General features: G+C 39.1%; 2 protein-coding genes across 4 annotated transcripts; both read right to left on the bottom strand.

Annotated features, from left to right (window-relative positions):
- Positions 1–1,610: 1,610 nt before the first annotated feature.
- On the bottom strand, positions 1,611–20,880 carry tlk2 (tousled-like kinase 2). Of its 3 annotated transcripts, none has more exons than XM_055194401.2 (21): positions 20,130–20,880; positions 19,273–19,355; positions 14,571–14,642; positions 11,308–11,374; positions 11,129–11,172; positions 9,810–9,905; positions 9,441–9,548; positions 9,250–9,342; positions 9,026–9,136; positions 8,742–8,878; positions 8,271–8,423; positions 8,119–8,185; positions 7,926–8,020; positions 7,721–7,802; positions 4,506–4,597; positions 4,262–4,351; positions 3,992–4,161; positions 3,676–3,811; positions 3,419–3,530; positions 3,226–3,333; positions 1,611–2,973 (listed from the first exon to the last, which is right to left on the bottom strand). In XM_055194401.2, exons 1-21 carry the CDS (start codon positions 20,206–20,208, stop codon positions 2,800–2,802), a joined length of 2,169 nt encoding a protein of 722 aa, XP_055050376.2. In that variant the 5' UTR covers positions 20,209–20,880; the 3' UTR covers positions 1,611–2,799. The 3 variants fall into 3 exon arrangements, with proteins under 3 accessions (XP_055050376.2, XP_055050375.2, XP_055050377.2); XM_055194400.2 differs by having other exon boundaries at positions 7,926–8,023; positions 20,130–20,879; XM_055194402.2 differs by lacking the exon at positions 9,810–9,905 and having other exon boundaries at positions 7,926–8,023.
- An 809-nt stretch (positions 20,881–21,689) lies between these two features.
- mettl2a (methyltransferase 2A, methylcytidine) lies at positions 21,690–26,835 on the bottom strand. Its single transcript, XM_055194421.2, has 9 exons — positions 26,572–26,835; positions 26,190–26,278; positions 25,788–26,041; positions 25,630–25,679; positions 25,478–25,538; positions 25,250–25,389; positions 22,963–23,069; positions 22,764–22,829; positions 21,690–22,584 (listed from the first exon to the last, which is right to left on the bottom strand). The coding sequence occupies exons 1-9, from the start codon at positions 26,727–26,729 to the stop codon at positions 22,436–22,438; spliced, it is 1,074 nt and encodes a 357-aa protein (XP_055050396.1). The 5' UTR covers positions 26,730–26,835; the 3' UTR covers positions 21,690–22,435.
- Positions 26,836–27,630: the final 795 nt, after the last annotated feature.

Here is a 27,630-nt window from a genome sequence, read left to right as displayed (position 1 = left end):
ACTTTTCACTTTTTACAGTGTAGATTTTGCCACAATAAACACAAATGTATAGTCTTTAAAACTACAATTTAGTATTAAAAATCGTAATCAATCTTCCAAAAACAAAGCTACTTCACTTTTAATGTAACAAACCACGGCTTATTTCCTAAGGGCAGATATAGAAAAGATTATATCTAACATTATTTAAACAATGTTAGACAGGCTCATGCTAAACTTATATTTCTGAGTTATTTAAAATAGGAAGCAAGTGTAAAATAAAGCACTTGGATCTGCTTATGGCCAGTATGAGCACACGAGACAAACTGTCTAGTTCCCCTGACATAATTTCTTTGCAGCCATTGTTTGTCCCGTCATATTCTTGATTTGACAGGAGAATATCTTAATGAATTTAGACAGCATTACTTTAACAACCCTCAGATTGTTAGATTATTTTGCAATGCATGACAAGTTTCCTGTAATCTAATCATGCATGAGATCACAAAGGCTGGATGGAATAGTTGGATTAGAACAGTTAGACAGGCCTGGTGTGGTAAAGCAATCATCCACAGGTTTAAACTAGTGCTTGCCTGCAGCCTTTTTTCAGAACAAACCAGGAGCGTTTACTTTTCAATTCTTAAAATGTTTTAATTATTGCAAGTTATGCAAACTATATAAAAGGCTATATTAAAATGACTATTAAAAAATAAAAAGAAGAAGTACCTGTGACTGGAATATTTGAATCCTTGCAGAAAAGCAGGAATGCCGTTTGAAACCAAACCGAAAGCAGTGCTGTAAAAGAATGTAGGCTATTTTGATAAAAAAAACCTTTGACTATTCAAAGACCGTTCACTTCAGTTCAAAACACACTCTAATTAATTTTCCTCATAAATTTAAACAGAATTGAAAACCTTAATGCATTTGGCCTTCAGACTGAATGGATCAATGATTCGTACAAATACCCATCCAAGTTATCCTGATTGAAATGAAAATCATAGGGTCTCAACCTATTGCCAAGCACAAAATACGAATAGAAACGCACACTTAGCTATCACAATCCACAAAAACTGGCGTAATAGCTTGACTGTGACTAACATGTCTTCCCACAGCCTTCCCATTGCATTTCACTTAGCACAGTCTACGATCCATTTGGATCCATTGCACAGCTTGGCATCAAACTGACAGATGCTACAGATCCAGCTTTGCTGAGGAGCTGGAACAAAACATACCATCATCTGCATTTCATTCAGAATCGATCAAAATAACAGACACACACAGTCAGAAGTACAGAAATCCACATATGCAAACAATTTGATTGATAAGGTAAGTGCCTTGAACTTTAGGGCAAGGTGAGAAGAAACCTGCACCCACATGTTTAACCAAAATGCACAAGGTTATAGCATGTAACTTAATAAACAGCCTTCTGCCTGTCACTACATATTTAACTTAATGTAGACTATATTTACTACAGCTCAAAAAAATGCAAAACCATGACTTGGCCTGCAAGTGTCTCATATAAAGAGGCATGCAACAATTAAATCCTTTTTCAGCCTACAAAAATGTTCAAAATTTTAGCCCCAACATCTGAAAATAATCCAAATCGAAGAAAAAAAAAAGAACCAGACAACACAATATTAATAACCAATAGTATTTAATGAACATTCCCAGTTTTGCCCTGTACCCCTGAACTAGCTCCGCCCCCTCTAGAGAGTTCTTTCCCACATAGATTGAATCAGGCAATTGGCCATTTCACCAGACCTAAACATGTATGAATGTGTGTATTTCTGAATGCATGGGTGTCTGTGTTTCTATGCAAGGAAAAACTTCATCAATGACAAAAAAATAAATCTCATTTTAAAATGTTAAGATTCTGTCCAATTACAAGAAGAGAAACAGAACGGGGGCCATTGGTTAGTGTCGCTAAGACAATCTAAAAGAATATGCTCTAAAATGCACTTTCATAACAGCATAAAGCAAAATAAAAGAAAAACATCAAGTCATAGAGCGCCACCTACTGGTTGTGCTCAGCTTTGGTCATAGAACAGGAAGGGGGAAAGACACATAGACAAACATCTTCAGATACAGCTAGACTTGTCCATTACATTTCTCATACAGTACAAATATCTGATTTCCAGCACTTGAAGATTAGCTTACTCCAAAGTCCATTTATGCTGAATTAGCCTCAGCATTTATCATTTCATCTGTAAATAGTTTAGAAAGACGGATTAAAATGAAACACATTGAAATTAAACCATTGCCAGTATTGCTTCCATAAGAAAAAGGAGGAAAGGAGATGTACTGGGACAATCTTTGCGTCAGAAGATTGTCTCCAGAAATATAGTATGCACATTAGAATGAACAGGCTTATCCCATCAATTGAAAAATTAGGCTGACCTCGTTATAAACGTGTATATATGCGCGCGCGTGTGTGTGTGTATGCGTATGTGTGTTGTGGGGTGCAGGGCAATATACGAGTCTCTTCCACCTGTCCAAGCAGCTGCAGTTCTTGCCAATATTACACTCTCACAGGCAATACACCCTATTTAATTCCTTTTCCTCAGGTTCCCGCTTAGGGGCGCTTTTCACTCCTCTTCCAATCGAAAAACAAGAAACAAAATATTAAACCCTCCAGACGCCTGGGAGGGGAAGAAGGGTGGAGGGGAATGCGTGTCGTTTCCATCCCTCTCGGTTCCCTTCCTCCTGCTCCCTTGCTTGGCAGGTAGGGGGTGTCGGACTCCACCTCCAGTGCACTGCAGAGAGGGGTGGGGCAATAGCACCAATCTCCCCTCCTCCAATCAAAACAAGCAAGGTTGGGAGGCGCTCTCAATTTGAGGCGCTGCTGTTGGAGGAGCTAGACGTGGAGGGGATGGCCATGCTGGAGTTACCGGTGGCAGCCACTGACTTGCGTATGTGAGGGAGGAGGTAGGGATCGCTGGAAAGCTGGTGAACATCAATACGATCCTCCTTACGATACACCAGACATCTGCGAATAAAAGCCTAAAGTAGACAAGGAAGAGAAGAGAAAAGTATGCATTACATTCTTAAAACAGTTTAGTCTGTCATGACACAGCAGTATTAAAGCATAAAGAAACGCATTATTTTAAAAATGGGTATTGATGTATTTACTTTGGAAAAAACATAGACGGATTGAGGGCTCATAAACCCTTCATTTCGTAACACTCAGATACATCAATTCTGGGAAAGAGAACACACAGAGGAAATAATCAACACCCGGTTGAGCATAAATACCTTAGCCTCGGGCGAGACTCCTGGTTTGGGAGGAAACTGCACCTCTGTGGCCTTGAGAATAGTGTTCTCTTGCAGGATGTCCTGCTGGGACTGGTTATGACCGAACGGCTGTGCGGAGAAAGACAAAAAAAGAGATGAGAAGAGAGACTTGTGCATCTCAACATACAAAGAGAAGTGTCACAGTATCATTTACCTTCTTCCCATAGAGGCACTGGTAAAATATAACACCAACTGACCAAACATCCACTTTGTTAGAGATCTTAGGTGGCTCTTTTCCAACCACAAAGCATTCTGGGGGAAGATACCTGGACCGCGAGAAGAAATGCTGAGATGAGTTTTGCAATGATAGCTCAGCTACTTTTTTATACTTGTTAACTAAAAATCAGGGTCAACTTTATTGGCACCAACAATTACACATATAAGCACATCGATATGTGTGCATCCACTCACCAGTATGTTCCCGCCCCCTGTGATGTCAGCTCCATGCCGTCCACCCCATAGTTATCATCATCCATAATCTTGGACAGGCCAAAGTCTGTGATTTTAATCTCTCCACATGCTGTGCCATTGACCAGCAGGATGTTACCTAGCCAAACACGGGAGTCAGTACTTCTGTTTACACCTCATTTACATTCATCTCGGGAGACGCTGTGTTCACAAAGCTCAACTAGTAGGAAATAGTACTAGCGATGCCAAGTTCATACGTTTAATACCCATGAAAACACAGACATGCCAATATAAGGTCTGCGGGTGTAGGTGTCAATACCTGGTTTGAGGTCGTAATGGATGATTGGTGGGCGGATTTCATTTAGGTACTTGAGGGCGTTGACAACTTGCATTATGATGGATCGAGCCTCTTTCTCTGACATTAGCTTGTGTTGTTTTAGGTAGAAATCCAGATCGTTCCCCTCGCAGTACTCCAGTACAGTGCAGAATCTAGAGAAAATATACACATTTTAACAATGAAGTTATTATGCACTACTTAGCTTTAAAAAATGAAAAATGCAGACATTTCAACAAGAGCGCAATTACTCACGAGTCGGTATCCAGTGAGAAATAGTCATACAGTTTAACTATCCTGGGATGGTCTAGCTCCTTATGGATCCTATATTCTCGACACGCGTGTCTGAAACAACGTTAGTCAATAATAGCATATGTAATTCATATTTTCTATATGAATTAAAAGAAAATGGCATTTTATAAATGTTTGCAAAACATTTCCTAGCAAGCCTGTGAGCTGTTTGCATTAGTCAAAGCAAAGATGTTTGCATTACACTTACTTGTGATAGTTCTCCTTCTTCTCATCCCTCCAGTTTTTATTAAGCTGGTGAATCTTCACAGCCACATACCTCTGCTCAGTCAAATCAAAGGCCTACAAAAACATAAGTTTAAAAAAAATATATAACTTATGTAGAGGTAAAAAAGGATGAATATTAACTCTTTCCCGCCATTGACGAGTTATTTCGTCAATTAAAGTGCACCTATGTCATTGTTTAAAAACAATGTTATTTTGTGTTTTTGGTATAATACAATGTGTTTGTGTGGTTTATGGTTAAAAAACACATTATTTTCCATATATCGTAATTTTTTTAGCTCCAGATATACTGCCTTCCTCAAACGCTTTGATTTTGTACAAAACTCATTGATATGAAAAGCGTCGTCCCCCTGATTGGCCAGCTAATCTGTACATTGTGATTGGCCTGAATACCTCTGACGTCAGCTGGAAATGTGTCGCTCCTTACCATGTTTGAAAGATTCGCACACAATGCAATGCTGACAGGAGTTAACTTACAGGCTGTGAGAAAGCAGGAGGAATTATGATACTGTCGATCTTGTCCACGTCAACAGGCCCAGGAAGTAAACTGTTGCAGTCCAAGAAAAAAGATTTACGTTGGAAACGATAACTCGCGTCATCGTTTACTTTGGGGTTTGTACCTTCTGCATATCTTTAACATGTACTAGGGTTCCCACACTTTAGTTAACTTCAAATTCAAGGACTAAATGTGGGGACACTTTCAAGGGAGATCAAGGTAAGATCGTGTTACCTTCTAAGATACATTGTTACAGTTCCCTTTCGAGGAAACTCGTGCTGCATCACTGCGTTGACACTTTGGGATTTAAAAGTGGGTCAAGGGGTAAGTGCGTTTGAATGTGTATATCAAATTCAACCAATGGTGAGGCTTAACGACAAAGACAGGGTGACGCGGGAGCCAGGAAGTATATCGCTATCTGAAATATTGCCAAAGACGGCGTTACACAGATGCAATGGCAAGGGAGACGGAGCGGAGTTACATACATAACCAAAGATGTTTTTATTTGTCAAACACAGCTATGCAAAAAACATTCACATACTGAAGTTATAAGCATTTGAAGCGAACAGTTTAGCACGTGTGCTTAAAAAGTCTAAAATTTTTATGATATTATCCTACACTACACAGGGAACGATATGGATTTTTTCCCCAGAAAAAATATATTTTCAAAAACTTCCCAGGGCCTTGATTGTTATTTTTCCCCCAGATTCACAAACTTTCAAGGATTTCAAGGACCCGTGGGAACCCTGATGGACACACTCACCCCGGATTTCCGCTGCATTACGCTCCGCACTCCGCCGTCCGCCAATACCCACCAGTTCCATATTTGTTGCAGAGCGGCTGCGTGCTAAAGTGACGAGGACCCATGAGGTCTCGCAAATTCACGTGATGATCGCGCGATATCTAGTTCTGTCTCCACCCATTATGACATTAAATTATGACGTTTTGCTGGACCAGCCCAGATCACAACACGAGATCTCGCGAATTCAGGTATGATCACGCGATATAGTTATGGCTCCGCCCTGCGGAGCTGTCCGGCAAAAATAGAAGCTCTGCGTATTTGTTCCGGAGGGCTGCGGATGGCCGGATCTGTGACGGATTCGGAATGCAGTCAGTGGAAATACACACATTGACTTGAATGGAAACCAATTGACTCCGGCGCCGTTCCGCAGTCGGTGGAAATCCGGGGTCACACACCAAAGGAAATGTAAAATCGTGAATCGGAAGGTAGTTGCTCTTTAAGAGAAAACGCTTCCAAGCCAATTACAAGTTTTTAAGGCAATCCATATTTTCACTATAATCCACTAGGTGGCGCTCTTACCCAACTTATAAAACACTAAAGCACCCACTATATCCAAAAACAGTAAAAACTATGTATATATTTTGATAATGGTTCTAAATGTGATCTCTAAAAAAATCTCCTTTACAAAAATGCAATGATCTCAGCTTTTTGTTCAAAATGTTGTATTTTTTAAGAAACCTACCTATATTTAAGAGGTCATAAAAAACAAATGAAGACAGGATAAAAACTATTTAAAGAAGAGAGTCTGTTCCTATATTTTTTTATCTCACATTTTTCTGGAAGTCATTCAACTTTTTGAAAATCATATATGCTGGCTTGCAATCTTTTTAAAAACGCTGGCGGGGAAAGAGTTCATCAAAAATATTTGTATTTTTCTGTATTTTTGTTAAGAGAGAAAAGTTGAAACAGAAGGTGAAGGTCCAAAAGGGTAGCCTGGGTGCCAGCCGATCTTAGCCCCGCCCACAAGATTTTGTAAACGGGAAGATGGGTCTGGGGTTTCTGCGTTGAGGAGCTACTATGCTAGGACAAACGCTGGTCGAACCAATCAAATTGTCAGGGGTGGCTTTATACGATGATGGACAGATAATCAACAGTAACGTAATGAACCACGTCACCAAAGAGTGCGTGTGTTGAATGGCTGCCGCTGTAGAGTTCAGATGTGTGGATTCTGACATTGAGTCTGTTCTAAAAGATATCGACAGAGCATTGATTTTAAAAGAGGAACAGAGAAATGCGAGCAGGGCATTTGTTGATGTTTTTGCCGTCCTTCCTATTCGGCAAAAGTTGGTTGCAACTGAAATGGCTAACGTTATCACGGCGATGCAACTCAGCGTGCACGACGAGATGGATATAATTAGCGGTCGTTGCCAGCTTCTTTTCGGAAGCCCGGAATCGTGGTTGCTGAATAAGTGGAGGGACATGCTAGGCTCCAATATTTTCAAGCAAACGTAATGGGTATCATCGTGGATGAAGTTCACCTAACGTACAAATGGTAAGAGATAGTCTTACTCTATGACTTAGTTAATACTTCATGTTGTGATATAAACGAAATGTTGTAAACATAATAGGTGTTGATGTACATTCACTAAATCACAATGTTAGTGTCATTGTAGCGAAATAACTAGCAGTTCGGTCAGGCTGCAAAGACGTAATTTCAACATACGTCACACACTCCGTTGCTCTGATTGGTCGTAGGTCTATCCAATTGAGTGCAGAGGCATTTTTCGGTTGAGACACGCCTCATAATTATTGCTCAATGGAGCGGTATCAGACTAGACTAGAATTGAGTATGGCAACGTCAGGCTACCAAAAGGCTGCTATGAAATTCAAGAAACAACCAATCATTCTGTATTTTTTGGCAGCATCACAGATCTTCTCTCACCTTATAAACCTCACTGAAGCCTCCTCTACCCAGCAGATGCAGGAGCAGGTAACGGTCATTTAGCGTGGGATGATCTTTAAACCTAAGGGTCAGAGAGACAGTCACATCACAATAGATAAATCCAGCATAAGCTTTGTAATGATTAACCTCTGAGGATCTAAACTTAAGGTCGTTAGAGGAACAGAGGAAAGATAGAGGAGCATACTGGGAATTATCTTCATTGTGGATTCTCTTGAGCTCTCGAATGTGAAGATTACGCACACGCTCCAACCGCTCCAACTCCACCTGAATCTCCGCTTCCTCCTGTCAAACACACACATCACTTAGACATGCACACCTATTACCATGACAACATCAATTCCATCTCATGCGTCATATATATCTGAAGACGCAAATACCTTCTTCAGGTGGCCGAGTCTCAATTTAAATATTTCTTCCTGCTCGTGGTATTCTGCTAATGATAACCTGGGAGCACAATGATAAACAGTGAATCACTATTACAAAACTACTACAACCAAACTACACAAAGCCCATCAAAAAGCAAGCTTACATCTCGTTCTCAGCGCCGTTGCTTTTGCTCTTGCGTTTGTTGGGTTCCAGGTTCGGAGGAGGAGTCTGGCTGGCGTTGGGCGGCTTCTTTTTCATCAGAAGTTTCCGCTGCCTCTCGATGTCCTCTCGCTGAGCATTCACTCGCTCTTGTTGTCTACAAACACATGCAGTAAAAAATTAGTGATGATTTCAGGATATAAATACAAAAAAAGTATGTAAAAGTCATCAGTACACAGCCATCTAAATATGACCAATACAAGTATGATGAAATGCCACAAGATTTTAAAGCTACTTTCTAATTTCTAATTGTACAAGTTTTGGTTGATAATATATTCAGAGTAAATTATACCAGAAATCTAATATTGCTTTTTCCAAGCCATTTTCTCTTCACATACACAAACTGAGCAGATTTTGCAAGTATGTGTATGCGACAATAAAGCATCTGAAGTATCTACACGTGCGGCCCACATACTTGACTAGGTTCTGAAAGGCATAGCCATCTGTCCACTGCTCGGTGAAGGACGCTCCGTGTCTGACGGTGGTGAAATGGCCGAGACGCAGCCGGTCCTGCATGCTCTTTTCCCTGCATGCAATTTTCTCCTGCTTGGACTGAAAAACAAACACAATTTAGGAATTATATAAAATGCACTATATGTACCGAACTCGATATATGCTAGCACAAACATCCTGGTTTTGAAAGACACCAAACCATGACACTGTTAGCATCTATTCAAACACATTAACATGCACACCCACCTTTTCAATAAGCAGTTTCTTGCTCATGGTTACACATTTGTTGAGTCGTTCTTTACACCGTTCCAGCAATTTCTGTTGCTCGTCGATCTGTCTGCGCAGGTCACAGTTCATCTGCGATGCACAAACCCATCAACATGAGCTTATTCTTCAGTAGACCAAAATCAAATCTAAAACTTTAAAATTTCTGTTCCTTTCTAAAATTACTTGGTAACTAAAGATCATACCCTGAGCAGGTCATCAATACGTCCCTCTTTCTTCTCCAGATCTGAACTTTTACTGCTCTCCAGCGCTGCTAACTTCTCCATTGTCAACTCCGACTGAAACCAAAAATTAAGGTGAGTGGCAGGTTATAAAAGATTTTAAAGTCTCTGTAACTGTGAATGTGCTTCGTATGTGCACAGTAATGTTGTGTTACCTGTGTGGTTCGGTGCTGGGTGTGTGTGGAGGCTGGCTTGTGGAGACAGGAGGAATGGGAGTGGTCTGTGTTCACGGAGCTTATAGAAGAGGGGCTTCCTTGCTGCACCTGTCAATCAAAAACAAGCAGTCTGAGAGGATCAGCAAAAAATATCACACTATAGATACAGGAGGGCCTGCCTGTTTTATTATTAGACATTTAAAAACATGGGTTAGTGGCATTTTAAAAGATAACTTGTTATGGAAATCATCACATTTCACCAGTTTCTGTATTAACCACTGGAATGTTATGTTAGGGCACTAAATGAAATTCATACTGGCTACATAAGATTTGTGAAGGAACAGAAAGGTCAAGTAGTAAAAGACTCACAGCAGCAGGGTTTGAAAGAGAGTGCTGAGGCGAGGAGCGCACCACTGGAGGAATGCCACGCGCTGGGCTAGTGCCAGTACCACTGCCCCCTGCGAACTGCATGCAAACAAAGCCAGTAACAGAGTTCAGAGCCAACAAAAATAAGCATGACAATTAAGCTTGATTTAATCACTTATGACCTATGATTAAATCGCTTTAGTTAAATTACAAGTTAGTGTGAAAGCACAAGAATGGGCGTTAAATGGCTGTTAATTGAAAAACAGCTGACAGCTGTATCTCACAGACAGAGGCTGTTTAATACAACTGGTATTAAAGGAATATTCCATTTTCTTAAAAGAAAAATCAGACAATTCACTCACCACCATGTCATCCAAATGTTGATGTCTTTCTTTGTTCAGTCGAGAAGAAATTATGTTTTTTTAGGAAAACATTGCAGGATTTTTCTCATTTTAATGGACTTTATTAGACACCAACAATTAAAACGTAACTCAACACGTAACAGTTTTTTTCAACGGAGTTTCAAAGGACTATAAACAATCCCAAACGAGGCATAAGGGTCTTATCTAGCAAAACGATTGTCATTTTTGACATAAGAAATAAAAAATATGCTCTTTTAAACCACAACTTTTCGTCTAGGTCCGGTCCAGCGCGACCTAACGTAAATGCGTAGTGACGTAGGAAGGTCACGTTACATATATAAAAGACATTTGCGGACCATTGTAAACAATTAACTGACACAAAGACATTAATTAGTATCAGTTGACATACAACAACGTAAGAACGGTCCTCTTTCAACACACTTGTAAACACTGGGGCGGAGTTTCGCGTTCGTCTTCTGTGACCTCTTGACGTCATGACGTATTGCCTGGGGCCACGCTGGCGCATCACGACCAGATCTAGACGAGAAGTTGTGCTTTAAAAGTGTATATTTGTTATTTTTCTTGTCAAAAATGACAATCGTTTTGCTAGATAAGACACTTATGCCTCATTTGGGATTGTTTATAGTCCTTTGAAACTCCGTTGAAAAAAACTGTTACGTGTTGAGTTAAGTGTTAATTGTTGGTGTCTATTTAAGTCCATTAAAATGAGAAAAATCCTGCAATGTTTTCCTCAAAAAACATAATTTCTTCTCGACTGAACAAAGAAAGACATCAACATTTTGTTGAGTAAGTTACCTGGATTTTTCTTTAAAGAAAATGGAATATTCCTTTAAGATGTGTTTTGGTCAATTAGATCACAAGTGGACAACGCTAAATACAGGTGTAAACAGGGTATGAAATGTTTTAAAGCTTATCCACTGTCAATGAACACAGGCCTACCTCAAAATAATCACTGATTTTGTGGCCTCTGGCTCCTCCTTTGCCTGGGAGAAAGATGGTGGATATGTTTTAGAATATGGTTGGAATGTGAACAACTGTCACGTTTTATAAATACTTGGATGTGGAACGCACTGATTCTTCAAATCACTGTGTCAATGGTGATCCTCAAATCAACTCACCCTGGTTGTCATAAGGGTCTCCTTTCCTTTTACGTGGTCTCTGATCATTGGATTTCTTCTCGGGCGTCTGGAGAGAGAACAATGACCACAGAGGGAGAAAGACACAGAATGAGAGAGAATTCATGACATCACCTCATTCCACAACCCTATCCATTCCTGAAGTTTCCATTTAAATGTTAATCACTACTACATGCTCATGCAACCTCATGAAAACACTAGAGGCCAACATCTGCAGACTACCCTAAAGCCCATGTTAAAGGCGTGCGAGAGCTCTATACTGTAGATGATCCGTAGCCTGACGTGCACCTCACCAAATTTTTAACAGCGCGTCAGTTCTACGCAGACCGCAAGCGCTGTGATTGGTCCACTAGAAATCCTCCCGTCAGGTAAAAAACCTGTGTCGTAGGTATTTCCATTTGCGATGGTAAGAACAAAGATGGGCCAGGTTGAGGAGTGATTTAACTGCAAAATTAGTCGCTGTTTATTTACTTCCATCACTGCCGGTCTTCTCAAAACATACACAAGTTGCTGTTTCTTCTTTGTTTGTGGGTTAAACTTTCCAGGCTGCTTCTTCATTGACGTTGCTCTGCTGCTGTGGTTACACGCGTGGATACTGCCTACCAACGGTCTGCATGCGTGTTTGGATGTCGACGCGGACGACACAGTGTAACCTACGCCGTCACAGCTACGCACAACTATAATGAGCCCTTAATAGATCAACTAGATAGATTAGCAGACTAAGCAATATAAACGAAAACCAACTTGTTTTTAACAAGGTAGCTGATGACACTTATTTTATGTTCTTGTTTGTGCTTCACATCTAGGACTGGGACAATAAATCGTGAGATTCTCCAGGAAATGCCTGGAGGGCATATTTACACCACTTTCCTTCAAACCTTTTCATGTATTTTCATAATATTAAGAATATTTATAATGATGATGTTTGACAAGTTTTGCTTTTTTAAATGCATGTTATAAAGATTGATAAGTACGTCCTACTGATCAAAGATTCATAGTACATAAAAGAGCTGTGCGTAATATCGCCTTTGTCAGGGCTCGAAATTGCGACCATTTTGGTCGCATATGCGACCGAAATTTAATATGTGCGACCTTAAAATATATTTGGGAGCATTTGTGCGACTGCCCATTTTGTTGTGACGCGAGTTGATTGTGATCCTGCGTGCTGGCGCTGTCCCAGGTTCAGTGTTCTCTCCAACGTTACATAACCAATCAAATTTCACCATTACGTTCTTGCGTTTAATGAAGACCGCAGATTGGCTAATATGAGCGTCAGTCATTCCTTGTTGCCGTGAAGCGCGGAAATGTGAAAAGACGAACGCGTCGCGAGCATTGAGAGCGAGCCGATTACAGCCAATGTTATTACTATATTTTTTGACGACGATCCGGATTCAAATGTAACTCCACCACCGGAAAATACGAGTTGACGTTAAACCTTTCAGAGAGAGTGGCTTAAAGATTTCGAGTGTCTCCGCTATGAAAATGTAACTTACTGTGTTTACTGTAAATCCTGTAAAACGGCGTTAATGGCGGAATCAAAACATTTTAAGCGCCAGACGTACCTTGCTTAAACATGGCGAAAGTGCCAAAAACACAAGACGTGTCATGACAAATGTGATTATTATTGATGGAGACACAGACCTGTCTGTCAAAGTGTGTTTGATGGTGTATGTGCGCATGCGCTGGTGAATGGACATTCGACAAACATCCTTGTGGTCCATGTTGCTGTGGAATACCACAATGCTGATGGTATGTTTTTGTTGTATTTTTTAAAACATTGCCTATTTAGTAGTAAAAGCATCCTGGTAATGCAGTTATCAATACCAATATATATTAGCCTTCTATATTAGGGTCACCTTTGTAATTTCACAATTAATCAGTGTTTTACGTGTTTGCTAGATTTTCTATGTAATCTTAATCATGTTACCTGTAATTGTTAAATTATTATTGCTGCTATACTATTTCAACAGCATTTGGGTATTAATTTATGAATTTATGCAGCAAAAAATAAAATAAAATAAAATAGAAGACCAACTTTTAAATGCTGGCCATAGGACGTGTAAAGCCCGGTGGTGGTGTTTTATTTTTAATAAAATAAATCTATTAACATTTACATTGTAGTTGTGGTGCTTTTTAATTTTTGGAAGGATGCGCCTACATTTTTGCTGGTGCTCCTAACTCTTTAAAGTTGGGAGCACCAGTGCTACCAAATAAAAAAGTTAATTTTGAGCCCTGGCCTTTGTGATTCAAAAATCGATATCAGTCAGGCATTATTAGTATGGGGAGAGTTTTTCGGTTTGCCCAAGCCATAGCTAATGGCAGGCAAATCTGTTTCGAAAACAGCCTTGCTGTATAAAATAAACACCACACTTTTAAATGCTTGCATAACAAAGAAGTATAAATGTGCATGATTTACAAAATTCAAGTGCAGGGCTCAACATAAAGGACGGCCCAATGCCCCGGGGCCAGTGTGAGAGACACTCGGGCCAGTAAACAGTATTGGCACTGGCTTCGCCCTAAGTCACTAAAATATTTTTTCTGCCTGTGGCCTTTTGACTATATGCAGTCTTATGCAAGGTTACCATCACATTTTAAGCATCGCAAACATTAACTTCTCAGCAATGTCATGAGGTTTCTTCTAACTAATTGGTTGTTGTGGACACAGTTGCAGGTTACGTAAGCTAGTAGAGCCAAAAGACACTAAGATCGTGCCGACAGCCTCTAATTATAAGGCAAAACGAAAAAAAGTAATTATTTAAAATCTTGTAAGCAGACCTTTACACGATGAAAGAAACGATGCAATGTTTTGCACAGTTTGCCATCAGTTTCCAGAAAAAGTCGGGAGCCTTTTTCATTGGATCAAGCAACTACAGTAAATAAAGCTTCGAAGCTAATGAGCATTGTCTTAACAAATGATGAATATGTATACAATTATATTTGACTTTTGAATTATTATTTTAAATATGTGACACTGAAAATTCTGGCAGGGCAGGTGAAAACCTAAACCACTGGCCTGACTGGGCCAATATATACAATTCTTTGCATTGAGCCCTGAAGTGTCTGCTTAAAAAAGGGAGGGCAACAAAATAAGTCAAAAAATAAAGGAAACCACCTTTCCAACCAGACGCCCCAGTGCAACATTGCTGGTTAAATTAAAACATGGCGCCAAATAAACCAAACCTGCCCTGAGAGATTATCTCGATTCAAAAATAAATTCACATCACAAGGACCAAATCGGTACTAACCTCCAGCTCTTTGTCACTGAGAGAGCCCACGCTGCACAGGCTCTGGTTAGATGACTCGTTGGGTCCAGAACCCTGCAGAGAGGAAGAAGACAAATGACTAGATTTACAGTGTTTCAAAAACTGCCAGGGTTTAAAAGGCTGCAAAAGACAAACTCCTGCCCAATTCTGTCTCTAATTCCCTCATCATTGCATGTTGGCCTGAAGGAAAATAAATTATCAACTACGAAAGGGTTGGAAGGAGACCTGCAGGGAAACACAAACGGCGTTCAACAAGTGATAGCATTTCGAGGAAAGAGAGGCTTTTTTTAAAATAATTTCATACGCATGTTATTAATAGACACTTAAATAATTAAATAAAGCCTGACGCAGTGACAGATGCTGATCATTCTGGTCAGGTCAGGCTAAAACCCTCCACAATCCAATAACACGGCGATAAATGCGCTCATGCGGTGCACCTACTGCTGTTTCTTAAACAGAGACTAAAGAGATTGTGACCACTATGATCAGCATCTATCTTCTGAGTTAATGACCAGTTAAATCCCTGATAAAATCTAGCTTGCTTGATATTATTTCTCAGTCCATGGCATGGACTCTTATAAATAAATGATATAAATGCAGTCACATATCAAAAATGCTAATTGATTACCATGGTGATTTACATTTATGCACTTGGCAGACACACTTATAAAAAAGCAAAATCAAGTGCATTCAATCAATATTTCTATATATCAGTATGCGTGTTCCCTGGGAAACAAAACCACAACCTCAACTATCAAGTATCTAATAAAGTATGTTTTTAAGGGGTAAACACTTGAATGACTACAACATAAAATGCGAGCGTCTATTAAACGCAAATCATTTTGAGAATGAAACGGCACATTATATTTACTAAAGCGAGGACAAATACAAAAATTACACATTCAGTGTCAAGTTACTCCACAAAATGAATACTACCGTATTTTTCGGTCTATAAGCCGCGTTTTTTTCATAACTTGGCTTGTGCTGCGTCTTATAGTCAGGTGCACCTTGTAAGTCAGTATGAATTAATTTTGACATTTATGAGGCAAGAGACAACATTACCGTCTATAGCCGCGAGAGTCCGCTTCTGTATTTATGTAATTCATTGGATTTAGTAATTTGGAATGACGAGTATGCTAACTTAACGCTAGTTGGCTTGTTCGGTTAATTTAGCCAATTCAACCTTCCAGGTAAGTTCTTATGCTATGGTTTATCGTTTAAATAACTGATAATATTACTTTAAAGGCGGAGTCCACGATGTTTGAAAACCAATGTTGATATTTGAAATCACCTAAACAAACACGCCCCTACCCCAATAGAATCTGGACCTTCTGTTGATAGACCCACCCCACACATACGCAACCCGGCATTCGATTTGATTGGCTATAAGTGTGTTTTGGTAGTGGGCCCGTCTCCTTTTCCAAAGCGTTTTTCAAACATCGTGGACTCCGCCTTTAACGTACAGACATCCATTCAGCCTGCTGTTCTGTTTGCTATTGTTTAGGTGAATAACTTGCCTTTCCAGATTAAATGTCTGTTCTTCGCCTTGGATTTTGTGAAATAATTTTCTAAATAAACACAACGTATAGTCTACTGTGACTTCGTCTTAATGACGCATTTTTGAATTATGCTGCTTATACTCCGATGCGGCTTATATACTGGAAAGTACAGTAGTTTATCAGACAGAAATGTCGAAGGGAAATATTAAGTCACCCATTGTTTAGTCACCATTTTTAATCTTGTTAAGTCTTACACACCTCCAACAGATGAGAGCAAGAATGGCAGGTGTGACATCCTCTACCACAATAAAAACTATTCTCAAGGGAAGTCTAAAACCATTTTTACATAGCACGGTGATGCAAGAAAATTGCCATAAATTGCCATCTGTGTAAATGCAAACATGTCCCGGAATCGATCACCGGATCAAACCCAGGATGGGGACATTGCTGGGATCAGTCACAGAACACGCCCAAATGGCAGGAACAATGCCCTAACGCCCCATTCAGACAGCCAACGGCAAGCAGTAGCAGAGCGACGCGATCTCATTCATTTCAATGGAAACCTGGCGACTTCTGGCGACACGAGCGAAAGTGACCGTTGGCTAGAGCCCTGTATTTCAGCCCGAGCCCGACGGGGCCCGACCTGTTTACGCCCTTCGGGTCGAGTGTCGGGCCAATTTTAACGTCACAGCAGATACGCGGGCCGGACCTCGGGCTTATTTAGGCTTCTCCATCTTTTTATATTTTTCAATTTAATTAAAAGAACCTTTTGACAGACATTGATGATTGCAAAACAAACATAGGAAGACGTTTAACCTATCGCATGAGTCCGCTACGCACAGCCACACATTTACAATGCAGCTGTTGCGTATAACAGCAGGACCTTCAGCGCACCAGGAAAAATTATAAATGGAGTACTAGATTAAAACCTTGGACACTGTACATAATCTATGCAGACAGCATCCAAGACATAATCTATAAAAGACTTCTCCCTGTAGTAATTTCGTGTAAGAAGGGTGTGTCTTTATTTCTTGTTTGTGTATGTTTCAACTTTTTTTCTTAGTTTAACTGTTGGATGGATACATGAATAGCCATGTTCTGTGGTTAAGTCCTTACATTTAAAAAAAATGTATATGCATTGCGAAGTTGTTAGATAAGGTAGCATGCATGTTTATTCTGTTTCATGTTTATTTCGTTTCGTTTTATATAGCCCTTTTTATTTTTTTATTTCTGCGCCCGTTGCAACTGCGAGCAGCAGAGCAACCTGCATTCGCTTTTTAAAAATATAGTGTGTTTATAATAAACGTTTAAACTAACATTGTGATATGCTGAAAATATATATTTTATATTGTTGTTATTATAGGCAAGTGAAGTGTTGATTTGAGAGGCTCAATTCATCAAACATGTCGTCAACTTGCTGTCGGCTGCTAACAGCTTATAATAAAAAACTTTAACAAACAAAAAATGCTCTAAAATGTTAATAAAAAAAGAAATATAACTATTTTGTCATTTAAAACGAAACTGAACTGCTTTAATTGCTGCAAGAGTACAGCTGTACAACCTGTGTAAGGAGTTATTTTTTGCTATTTCTGCGGATTTCTTTTGCAAAATCTATGCGGAATTTTGCAGAATAATTTAAAATGTTTTAAAACGATCCAAAATATTACAAAATATGCGCTGTGAATATTACAAAAAATAAAATATTTTATAACTATATTATACATTTTATTAAAGGATTACCCTGAATTAAACTGGACCAACATGAACCAACAGATAATGGATAATGTGCTGTCACGACCATAGAGTTTTATATAAATTACATATATTACTGTCTACAGTGTAAGAGTAAAAAGAAAAAGCTTCTCATAATGAATGTAGCATATAGCAAGATAATTTCATCAGTTTAACAACACAATATTTATATATTTATCTTGTAAACGGATTTTAAATAATAAATAATTGTCGCGTCAAGAGAGACGATAGAGATCTCATTAACTTCTCCGCAGTAAGTTTTATTTCAAATTCAAGTTTACATATTAAATAGGCTATTAATAAGTTTGTGTTTCTCTCATAAAAACCTCACAGCAGACAGCACAGACGTCTACTCACAAACACAATGCAGTGATGCGGACACAGATTCCTAATGGGGAGAATTAAAAAGTTCGGACTCGGGTCGGACTCGGGCTGAGAATTCTGATAAGCTGTCGGACAGGGGCCGGGCTAGGGCCTAAGCGTCTCGGGCCAGGGCCGGGTCAGGGCCTAGATTTCCGGCCCGTGCAGGGCTCTACCGTTGGCGACCGTATGGGCGTGTCCAGCGACGCAAGAAAGTTAAGAAAAGTTTAACTTTATGCAAATGTCGAGCGACTTTCGGGAGCGACTACCAATGAGAACAAGGCAGTGGAGTTCACGTCATCCTTCTCTCATCAGTTACTGGGGTGGATGGTACTCATTTGTTTATGACAAGCAGATTTAGAAACGCCTCATTGAAAGAGACAAGCGGCACACAGCGATAACGTCGCTGGCTGTCTGAACGAGGGGTAAGAGATTGTCCACGACTACAAGCTGTAACTGAGACTGGCCGCTAACTTAATAGAACGATGTGCAATGTGCTAGTTTATGATTTAATCTGAAAAAATGAACATGTGTGGATTCTCAGGAGAGAAATCACAGATAAGAAGCAAACTTAAATGCTGCAGGATCTTTACAGGAATCGGGATATGTAAATGCATGCACGAAAAATCACTGGCAGTGTGAATGAAAGAAAATCATACAATCCCGAGACACATCATCAGCGTTTTTCTGGAATCTCTTTTTGAAAAGGTCTTAAGGAGGATAGTCATTTAAACCAAAAGAGATCTGCTTGCTAAATTTACACTTTAATGACATGCATGAGCTTGTGTGGAAAATGGCAGAAAATAAAAGCGTTATTCAGACAGCAGGAGCAGTAAGGCCAGGGAGAGGAAAAAATGAACTTAAACATGAACGTAGACAGGCACAGAGCCAAAGCAAACATACAAATGAGTCCTGGAATTAAGAAGGAAAGACAGAATGATGCTGCAGATGCTGTATGGATGGATGGATGAGGTCTGATGCAAGTGGGAAGGTATGTGCAGGAATTTGTAATTATCATAAATAAATAAGATCGTAGTGATGAGGCAGAAATATTTCAATGAGACCGGACAGACCTTGGCAACTCCGACTCCAGTGAAGCGCGCCTCCAGCAGCTCCTGCCTGCGAGGATCCAAGCTGTGCAATTCCTCCATCATGGCTGTGAGAAAGAGAGGAAGAGTTTGCATTACATTATGTAGTCATAGTGATGTTGACAGATTGACAAGACAGTGATGTGTGTGACAAGTTGAGTCATATGTACCTAATGCCCTACATGTTTTCGAGACCATTCTGAGACCAAGTCACCCCCCTCAACCCCCATCTACCACAGTATACTCATCATTAGTTCACTCCCGCCCAAAGCGATACTGTATGGAGGAAAATGTGCAAGATTTTTTAGAGACTGATTTCCATTCTCAACCACACAGAACATGTAAACTACCAAACATGTTATTAAATGTTAAATTCCAGTAGTTTTGCTATTTGTTCAACCCCAAAATAAATGCAATCACTGCAAAGGCAAACACTTATACAATAATAACTAATATTGTCTGGGGATTTGTCTAAAGCGGAAAAACACCATGAAACCCTATATGTTTCCTAACCAAGAAAAACTATTAAAACATTAGAGAGCTTACAGAGTTGTTTTACTTGAGTCAAATTCATTGCACATCCAACATGTTTTAAACACACAATTTCAGAAAAAAGCCCAAGAATAACCTTACATTTGCAGAATGCCGTTTATTTTTACACTTTAACATGATGAATTAGCATGGTTATTAAGCTAGCATCCTAGCTACATCATGATATGTGTGTGACTGACTAAAATAATCGATAACAAATCCAAACAAATACCAGCTTGCGGAAGAAATACATTAACAAATAACAAAAACACAAAAAATATATATTAAATAACATTTCAGTCACTATTTACCCATCGATTTTGCTTCTATTGTCTGTTGTTCTTCCGTAGACATGAAAATATCCCGGTCTAACCCTTTAAACGTGAACATCTGTCTTTGTACCTGTGATATCGGTGTCTTTCCGCCCTTTTGCTGTTAAATTTGGTTTCTTTCTTCGACCGTTCTCCTCTTATGGTCTCCCGTCTCGCCCTTCCCGCCTCAGCCCGACATTTCAGCGCTGGGCCTCAGTCGAATCCCCGACCCCCGCCTGCGCTCGATGCCTAGAATGTCGCTAGGGGACGCCAGCTCCGCGTCCTACTGTGGGCCGAGGACTGCTAGACCTCAGATGACTTGATGTGGGGCTTGATCTCCCGAACCCGCCTTTCTCCGCTGGCCTCTTCGATGTCAATTTACTGCCAGATTTAGGAAATGTGGCACCTCACCGCAGAATTTTACTTAGAGATTTCCTCTACGAACGTTGTCGATTTACTTTTAAATGAATAAATCTTGGTGGTGTTATCAGATATCAGTTTATCTTGGTTGTCGTCCCTGCTCCGGGTCAGCACCGAACCGGGATCCGGTCCTGGAATGATAAAATTGCTCTTTAAATTCCGTTCCGCCCGCACACCTCGATTGCAAAAGATCGGTTGTTGTAGCTTGACATATTGTTATTGGAATCTGATTCGTGAATTCAGAATCAATTCGGTTCGATTCTATTTTTTTTGCAATGTAAACAATAATCAGTAAATCTCATATTTTCTCGTGAGATTGTGCAAGACTTTTCTACCTTTCGACCACGCCCATATACACTATTCAGTACTTATCAATGAAAGTACCCCTCAATATAATTTCGTGCATTTTCATTGTTTGATAGCGCCTTGCTTTGCAAATAAATAAAATATCAACTTTACTACAGTGTACAGTGGCATCAGGATTGTACAGTGATGGTATCAAATGGTATTATTTTGAAAAGTACAATAAAATTGACATTGTGCTCACTAATCTATAAATACTTATTTGCAGTTGAGACTTACAATCAACTGACATCTTTTGGACTCATTAAGTGGCAACATTTAGGGACTTTACATTAAGATATGATAAATAATAGCAAACAATGTTAATACATTTATAGACCCTTACATGCACATGGTCTTTTTTGATAGCAATACAGTCCAAGCTTGTGCACCTGGAACTCTGTTTTAAAAAATGTATTTTTGATGGAGTAAAGACTTACTTAGAGCCAAGTAGATCAATTGTTTTGTATTTGGAAACAAATCGATAAAGGATACTATGAAACTGGATATGATAAAGGTTAGGCAAAACTTTTATATTGGACAATGAGACAAATTGTCATTTATTATCATTATGAAGAAAGAGCTTTTACTAATTTTGTTTTCAGATAAAACCTGGGTTCTTGATCCTGTTCTTGGATAGCTACTTTTCTGGAGAATATCCAACTTTAACCATTTAATCACAGTTCTTATCTTTTAAAGTTTAGGCATGTTTGTAGAGTCAGGAAGGTAGACCTCTATTAGTAGGATTGAGTACCCCTAAATACAATGTTGAAATGCATGAGAAGGACAATGAAGAAGTATTTTCAAAATAAGCTTGACTATGAAAGTTTAGATTTAATTCATACATTAACAATTTTTAAGACTGAAAGTTTATACATTTCTGTGACTTCCAAACTTGGAAATCACAACTATTAAATTCCTGGCCTTCCAAAACCATGAGAAATCAGTTGTGATGTCATAACCAATGAGAATTATTCATACAAGATATATGAAATCCAGCTTTTGAGACGTACTCTGAAAATTTTCAGCACATGAACACATTTATAATTTACAGTCTCTCTACAGCCCCAACCGAACTTCTTGTTACAGGAAGAAACGCGTTCAAAAAAGAAAAAGCACTATTCATAAAAGCGCATGGTCTTAATAAATAATCAACATAAAATGTAAAATAAAAACTGATGAAATAAGTAAAGGAGTTGGAGAGGTTGATACTTAAACAAGCTTTTACGTATGTTCAACAGCATCCTTGTTTATTTGTAAAATTAAAATAAACATCTTTAAAAACATTAGTTAATGTGACGAATGGGCAGTTAGGAGTCCACTAATGCGTCATGGGACCTAAAGTCTTCCAACATCCTTTTCAAGCAGACTCCATAAGACTGAACATTTGTTCACTTGAGAGCATTCAGCACGGTCTCCGATTTATATAAAAAATGCAGTTCTGTGAACTCTTGCAACCTGTCCATCATTCAAAGGGCTTGACGTCACAAGGACAACATTCTTATGGGTCAGCAGAGCCAAATCACAGCCAAACAGCCATGAATTTAAGTGGGTGCCAGAGCCTTGCGATACTTGCATTGTACCCAAACTCTGTACATAGTCAGCTGCTTTCCTCTGTTCACTTGTAAGCGCCGGTCCACCATATTTTGCACCTTCTCCAATCCAGCACTGGTGAAAAGATCATGCAGTTCATCTGGAAGACATGACAAACATCATGAAATGAAACTAGCTTAGAAAGCAAGGCCTCCCTTTATTTTATCCATATATGGTCAATGTTCTGTCACCATGTATTGTGTAAGCTAGTTTTAATCACCAACAAAAGGCTGCTGTATGGCATAAGACAATACAACACAAGTCTGAACAGGTATTTACCTTGTGTGAAGAAATAGACGCGCGTTCCATCCCCTCTAACGTAAAAATTTTCAGACAAGCACCTCCCTAAATGAGTAAAGAGCAGGCAAATTTGAGTCAGATACAACCAGTAAGACGAACATGATTTATTGATCATCTGAAAATTGAGCGCGCACACACACACACAAATAAAAATGCATTAACTTTTCACAAAATTCACCTTTTTTGAAACGAAGCTGTGCCATGTCGTAGCGGCCATAGTCTCTCATTAAAAGTACTCCACCAGGCTTCAGCAATTGTGCTAATCTATTTATAGCATTCTGCATCCTACAAGAAAGAAGTTAATGTATTGATTAGTGGATGATTGATGCTTACTGATGGCAATAAATATGAAAAGGAAAAAAACAGGGTGATCAAGAATTCTCATTCACTGTCCTGGAAATTTGTAATAATGACCAGCTGAGTGCACATCAGGCTTATTATATATACACATGTATTTACTCAAGTATATGAAATATATATATTGGAGTTAAAAAAAAAAAAAATCACAGCTACAGTATGTCCAGTAGGCATAATAAAGCAATGCTTTATTAGTCAAAATCCAAAAATAAAACACTAGCTCTTATTTATATTAGGTCATTTAAGAAGGTTTTACGAACATACCTTACAAAAAAACACTACAAGTGTGCAATTTAAGACAAAACAATCTTGCAAATATATGTTAAATTTAAACAGGACAAGGCGTTTTTAAATTAAAGCAGCTCAAACATGCATTTTAATCTGGGACTAGCAGGATAAGCCCTGTCTGGGAAACCACCCCTTAAAATAATACACTAAAAATATTTGAAAGCAGAAAACTTGTTTTTTTCCCCACAGTGTTCCTGTTTGCTTTCGATAATACGTTTGCCAAATGCATACATGTAACAAATGTATCTATACACAATGTTATTGTTAGCTAACGTTTCTGGTCAAGCAGCCACAGATATAGATCAATAATGAAAAAAAAAATTGCAATGATGGACAGATTTTTTTTTTAAGAATGGGAACGTTTCCCTCGAAACACACCAAATTAGAGCAATTCCATGCAAATGTCAACCGTATCCTGAAAATTTATTTAAAAATTAATTATTTTTTAATTAAATTAATTATTAAATTATAAAAAAAATATTTTTTTATATAAATTCTTTACACTCGTAATTGCATCATGTATAATCGTCCTAAGCCCGGGATACACTGCACGATTATATAGACGGTTTCATCGGACGCACGTGATACACGTCTGGATCCGAACTTTTTTTCCGGTTTCGTTTTTTTAATGGTCTGACTAGTTGCTAAACTGATCTCTTGAACAAATTCCTAGTCGAAAATAACAAATGTTTTGGTTTCCTAATCTATGTGTTGTTTTTTTGCTTGTTATATAAATAAACTACGTTTAAAGAACTTTGTTGTTATTTATTCTTAGCGGAGTTTACCGGAAGTTACGTGCGGACCGCGACAGCCGCTTGTTTATGTTGTTACTGCTGAAACGGTCTATTGGCTGTCCCAGACGAAAGATTGCCATCGTGAAACAATCGCCGCGATTTTAGTTATCGTGGCTCTTCATCGGTGATCCTATGTCGTACAGTGAGAGAGGTTCAAAGACGGCCGTTTTTCCGGTCTTGCGTCCAAAGACAGCCTACGATAGTTTTCTGACAGTGTCAGAAATTCGGCATGATCACAGCACAGTGTGTACTGGTATTTGTTTACCACGAGCGCATGCTGGTGACGTTGCACAACGTGTGACGCTGCCGCCGAAGCTTCCGTGTCATCATCGTACAGTCCACATGCCTGTCGTACCCGAGTTTAAACAATCCATGTCGTACAGTGTGATAATGTATTAGGTAATGATCTTATAGGAGGGCAAAAATCGTGCAGTGTATTCCGGGCTTTAAAACAGCTGGTGTACGACGTTTTTTAATCACAGAATGCGGCCATGTAAACTAGGGGTGCACCAATAATAAATCGGACGATGATGCTTGCTATGTTTATCAAAGAATTACAGTGAAATGACGCACGTAATATGTGCCACAGAATCATTCCACGTGCATAGATAGATAGATAGATAGATAGATAGATAGATAGATAGATAGATAGATAGATAGATAGATAGATAGATAGATAGATAGATAGATAGATAGACTTTACTGTAGCTCCTATTTAGTAAATATTAATTGCATTGCTTTAGCAGTGCAAATTAAATGGGTTGGACTCCTAGGGGACACAAATATATAATACCACTATATTGTACTCCAAACTACTTTCAATAAAAACACCCATCAAATGCATAAATGTGAACAATTTGCTTGCACACCAAGTCAATGCAATGGGCAGACGCTTTTATCCAAGCTGGCCTACAGTGCCTTACAGGCTGTTTTATCAGTCTTATATGTTGCCTGGAATCAAACCCGTCACCTTTTGCGCTGCTAACACAATGCTCTACCAGTTGAGCTGGCCTGATAAACACTCACTTTTGAGGATGCAAAGCAGAGAGCACAAATATGAGGACAATGACGTCTAGGCTCTGGTCTGGCATTGGATACTCTGCAGACAGCTCACTCATATCATGGACGAATGCGTGGCAGCGTGCTTGGTCATATTCTGGATTCGACTGGCATGAAATACATTGAAATATAAATAAAGTTGAACATGGACTTACTAACAAGTATTAAAGAAATACGTTGTTGCTTTTTGCTTACCTTAACAAGATCAACAGCTGTGCTAGAGAAATCGCAACAGTAAACAAAGAGTCCTGGGTCACTGTGAAGCAAATCGCGAAAAAGTTGAGAAACACAAAGATTACAGAGAAAGATCCATTTGGTTTATATGAATAATGCATATATTCACTCACTTGTTCGTTTTCAAGATAGGAAACACAGTATTGCCCACTCCACAGCCTACCTAAAGATCCCGAAATATACATATAGAATCATACGTAAAACTAAAAAAAAAAATCCTTCAGAAGCTGTATTTAGGGTCATTTAATCACCTGCTTTTAAAACAACTCACCTCCAGGATCCGATAGGATGATGAGGCTCCAGGAAATGTACTCTCACTGTGGGGTGAAGTAACATGTTCGCCATTTAATAAGTTCTTAGGTTCATTATCTGTGGTTCCCTCCTCTCTGGTATCCTGTGAAGCTTTTTGTTGAGGGGCGAGCTCAGGGAACTCCGTAAAAAGCCAGTGGCGATCCTTAAAGAATCGGTTCTCATGAATGGTGTAGAAATCGTTCCAGTATTCATTGGCTCTGCTGTCAAATTCCTCTAAAGGAGAGATACCAACAGAGAACATTTAGCAAGAGTTAAACTATACACAATATATAGTCTGAAGTTAAGGGTATATCCAGTTTGGTAAAACAAGCTTTGATTTTGATAGACTGAAGTAGATAGGTTGAATGTGCTGTTTTCATACCTTGTTTTTCTGCAGGGAGAGGCTGACTGTTTTCCTGCACTTTTTTCTGGGCGGTAGCCTCCTGTTCTGCTGACCACTCCACGTTATCCCTACAGCAGATAAAACCCATCATCAAATGTCAGAGAGTTAAAGCAAGCAAGTAAACAAGGCAGCTGTATTATTCAAAATTATTCAAAAGCAATAACTATGCATTTATGTAATATATTATTTTATCTATGAATGACAAAACACTCCCACAGAAATTGAACATCAATTGGATTCAGTCTTGATCTGTTTTGATGCTATTGGTCAAAAAGATCAGAAAAATAAATGACAAACTCATGGTATGAAAGCATCAGCAGTGTAGTTATAGAGTGTGAGTGAAAAAGACTATCGCACGCACCATGCATTGTGTTGAAAAACCTGTCGTGGGTCTGTCAGGAACCGAGTGCCGAACTGCGGTCGTTTCTGGACATCTGTGAAACTTTCCGTGGGTCCATTAGCAGATTCCGACACGTTTTCCCCGGTGGAAGGCTCAGTAACAACGGCAGGAGCCGCCATGGTCAAGAGAACCGGATGCACATGGTCGTGATTGTAACCAAAGATTATAGATATTAACAAAACGATACGCGATGTCAAAATAAGGAAAGTGCAACGATCAGTCGCTCTAGCAAAGATGTTTCGTCTTCCGGTTAAAGAGCCAATCGTTAAGAGGCTATGTACGGAGTGTTGTAAAGCGCTTTCAACGCTTGCACATGCGCAGTAGCTGTGGCTACATAGAAAAGTATTGTTTTTACGCATTTGAGCTTATTAAACAAAATGTATCATGCAGCTAATGACAATTACAATTGCTGATTAAAATATTTTGTTTAATTGTGATCTTATCCGGTGACTTCAGAGATATCAGTCTTTCTCCATTGAAGTAGATAGGATTTGGTCTTGCATGAGTGAAATAGCTGCCGGTGCCATTACAAACATGGCTGCCGAGTGCGAAGACTTTTCTTATTAAAGGACTTTGGTGTAACTCTCTCTCCGCCACTCAGTTCAGTTCTTCACCACCAGCAAAGATCGCCACCTATCGACCGCCATTAGGCAATGCGCAATAATTTTTTTAAAGAAACATTTAACTGATGTAAATGTAAATTATTTAACAGTTTTCTTAACATTCAGTCCCAAACGTGTACGTGTGCTGTTATTTTGTCGTGAAACACAAAAGCAGAAGTTTTTGAAAAAAAAAAAAAGAAGTTTACTAAGCTCTTTTCCACCCAGGTGGAGTTTATGTGACCCTATTCAAATGGTCTGTAGAATCCTAAAAAGTACCAAAGTAAAGTACCAAAGTGCTGTCCGAAATAAAATATATTAAAATATTGAGAATTACTTAATGAGAAATTAAGTTTAAATAGCCTTGCGTTAAATGCTGGGTATATAATTGGTTAATCAACACATTTGTATATACATTTCC

Source organism: Misgurnus anguillicaudatus, chromosome 19 (assembly GCF_027580225.2).
Source record: "Misgurnus anguillicaudatus chromosome 19, ASM2758022v2, whole genome shotgun sequence".
Lineage (NCBI taxonomy): Eukaryota > Metazoa > Chordata > Actinopteri > Cypriniformes > Cobitidae > Misgurnus > Misgurnus anguillicaudatus.
Note: the sequence above shows the minus strand (reverse complement) of the source record. Positions and strands in the feature narration are given on the sequence as shown.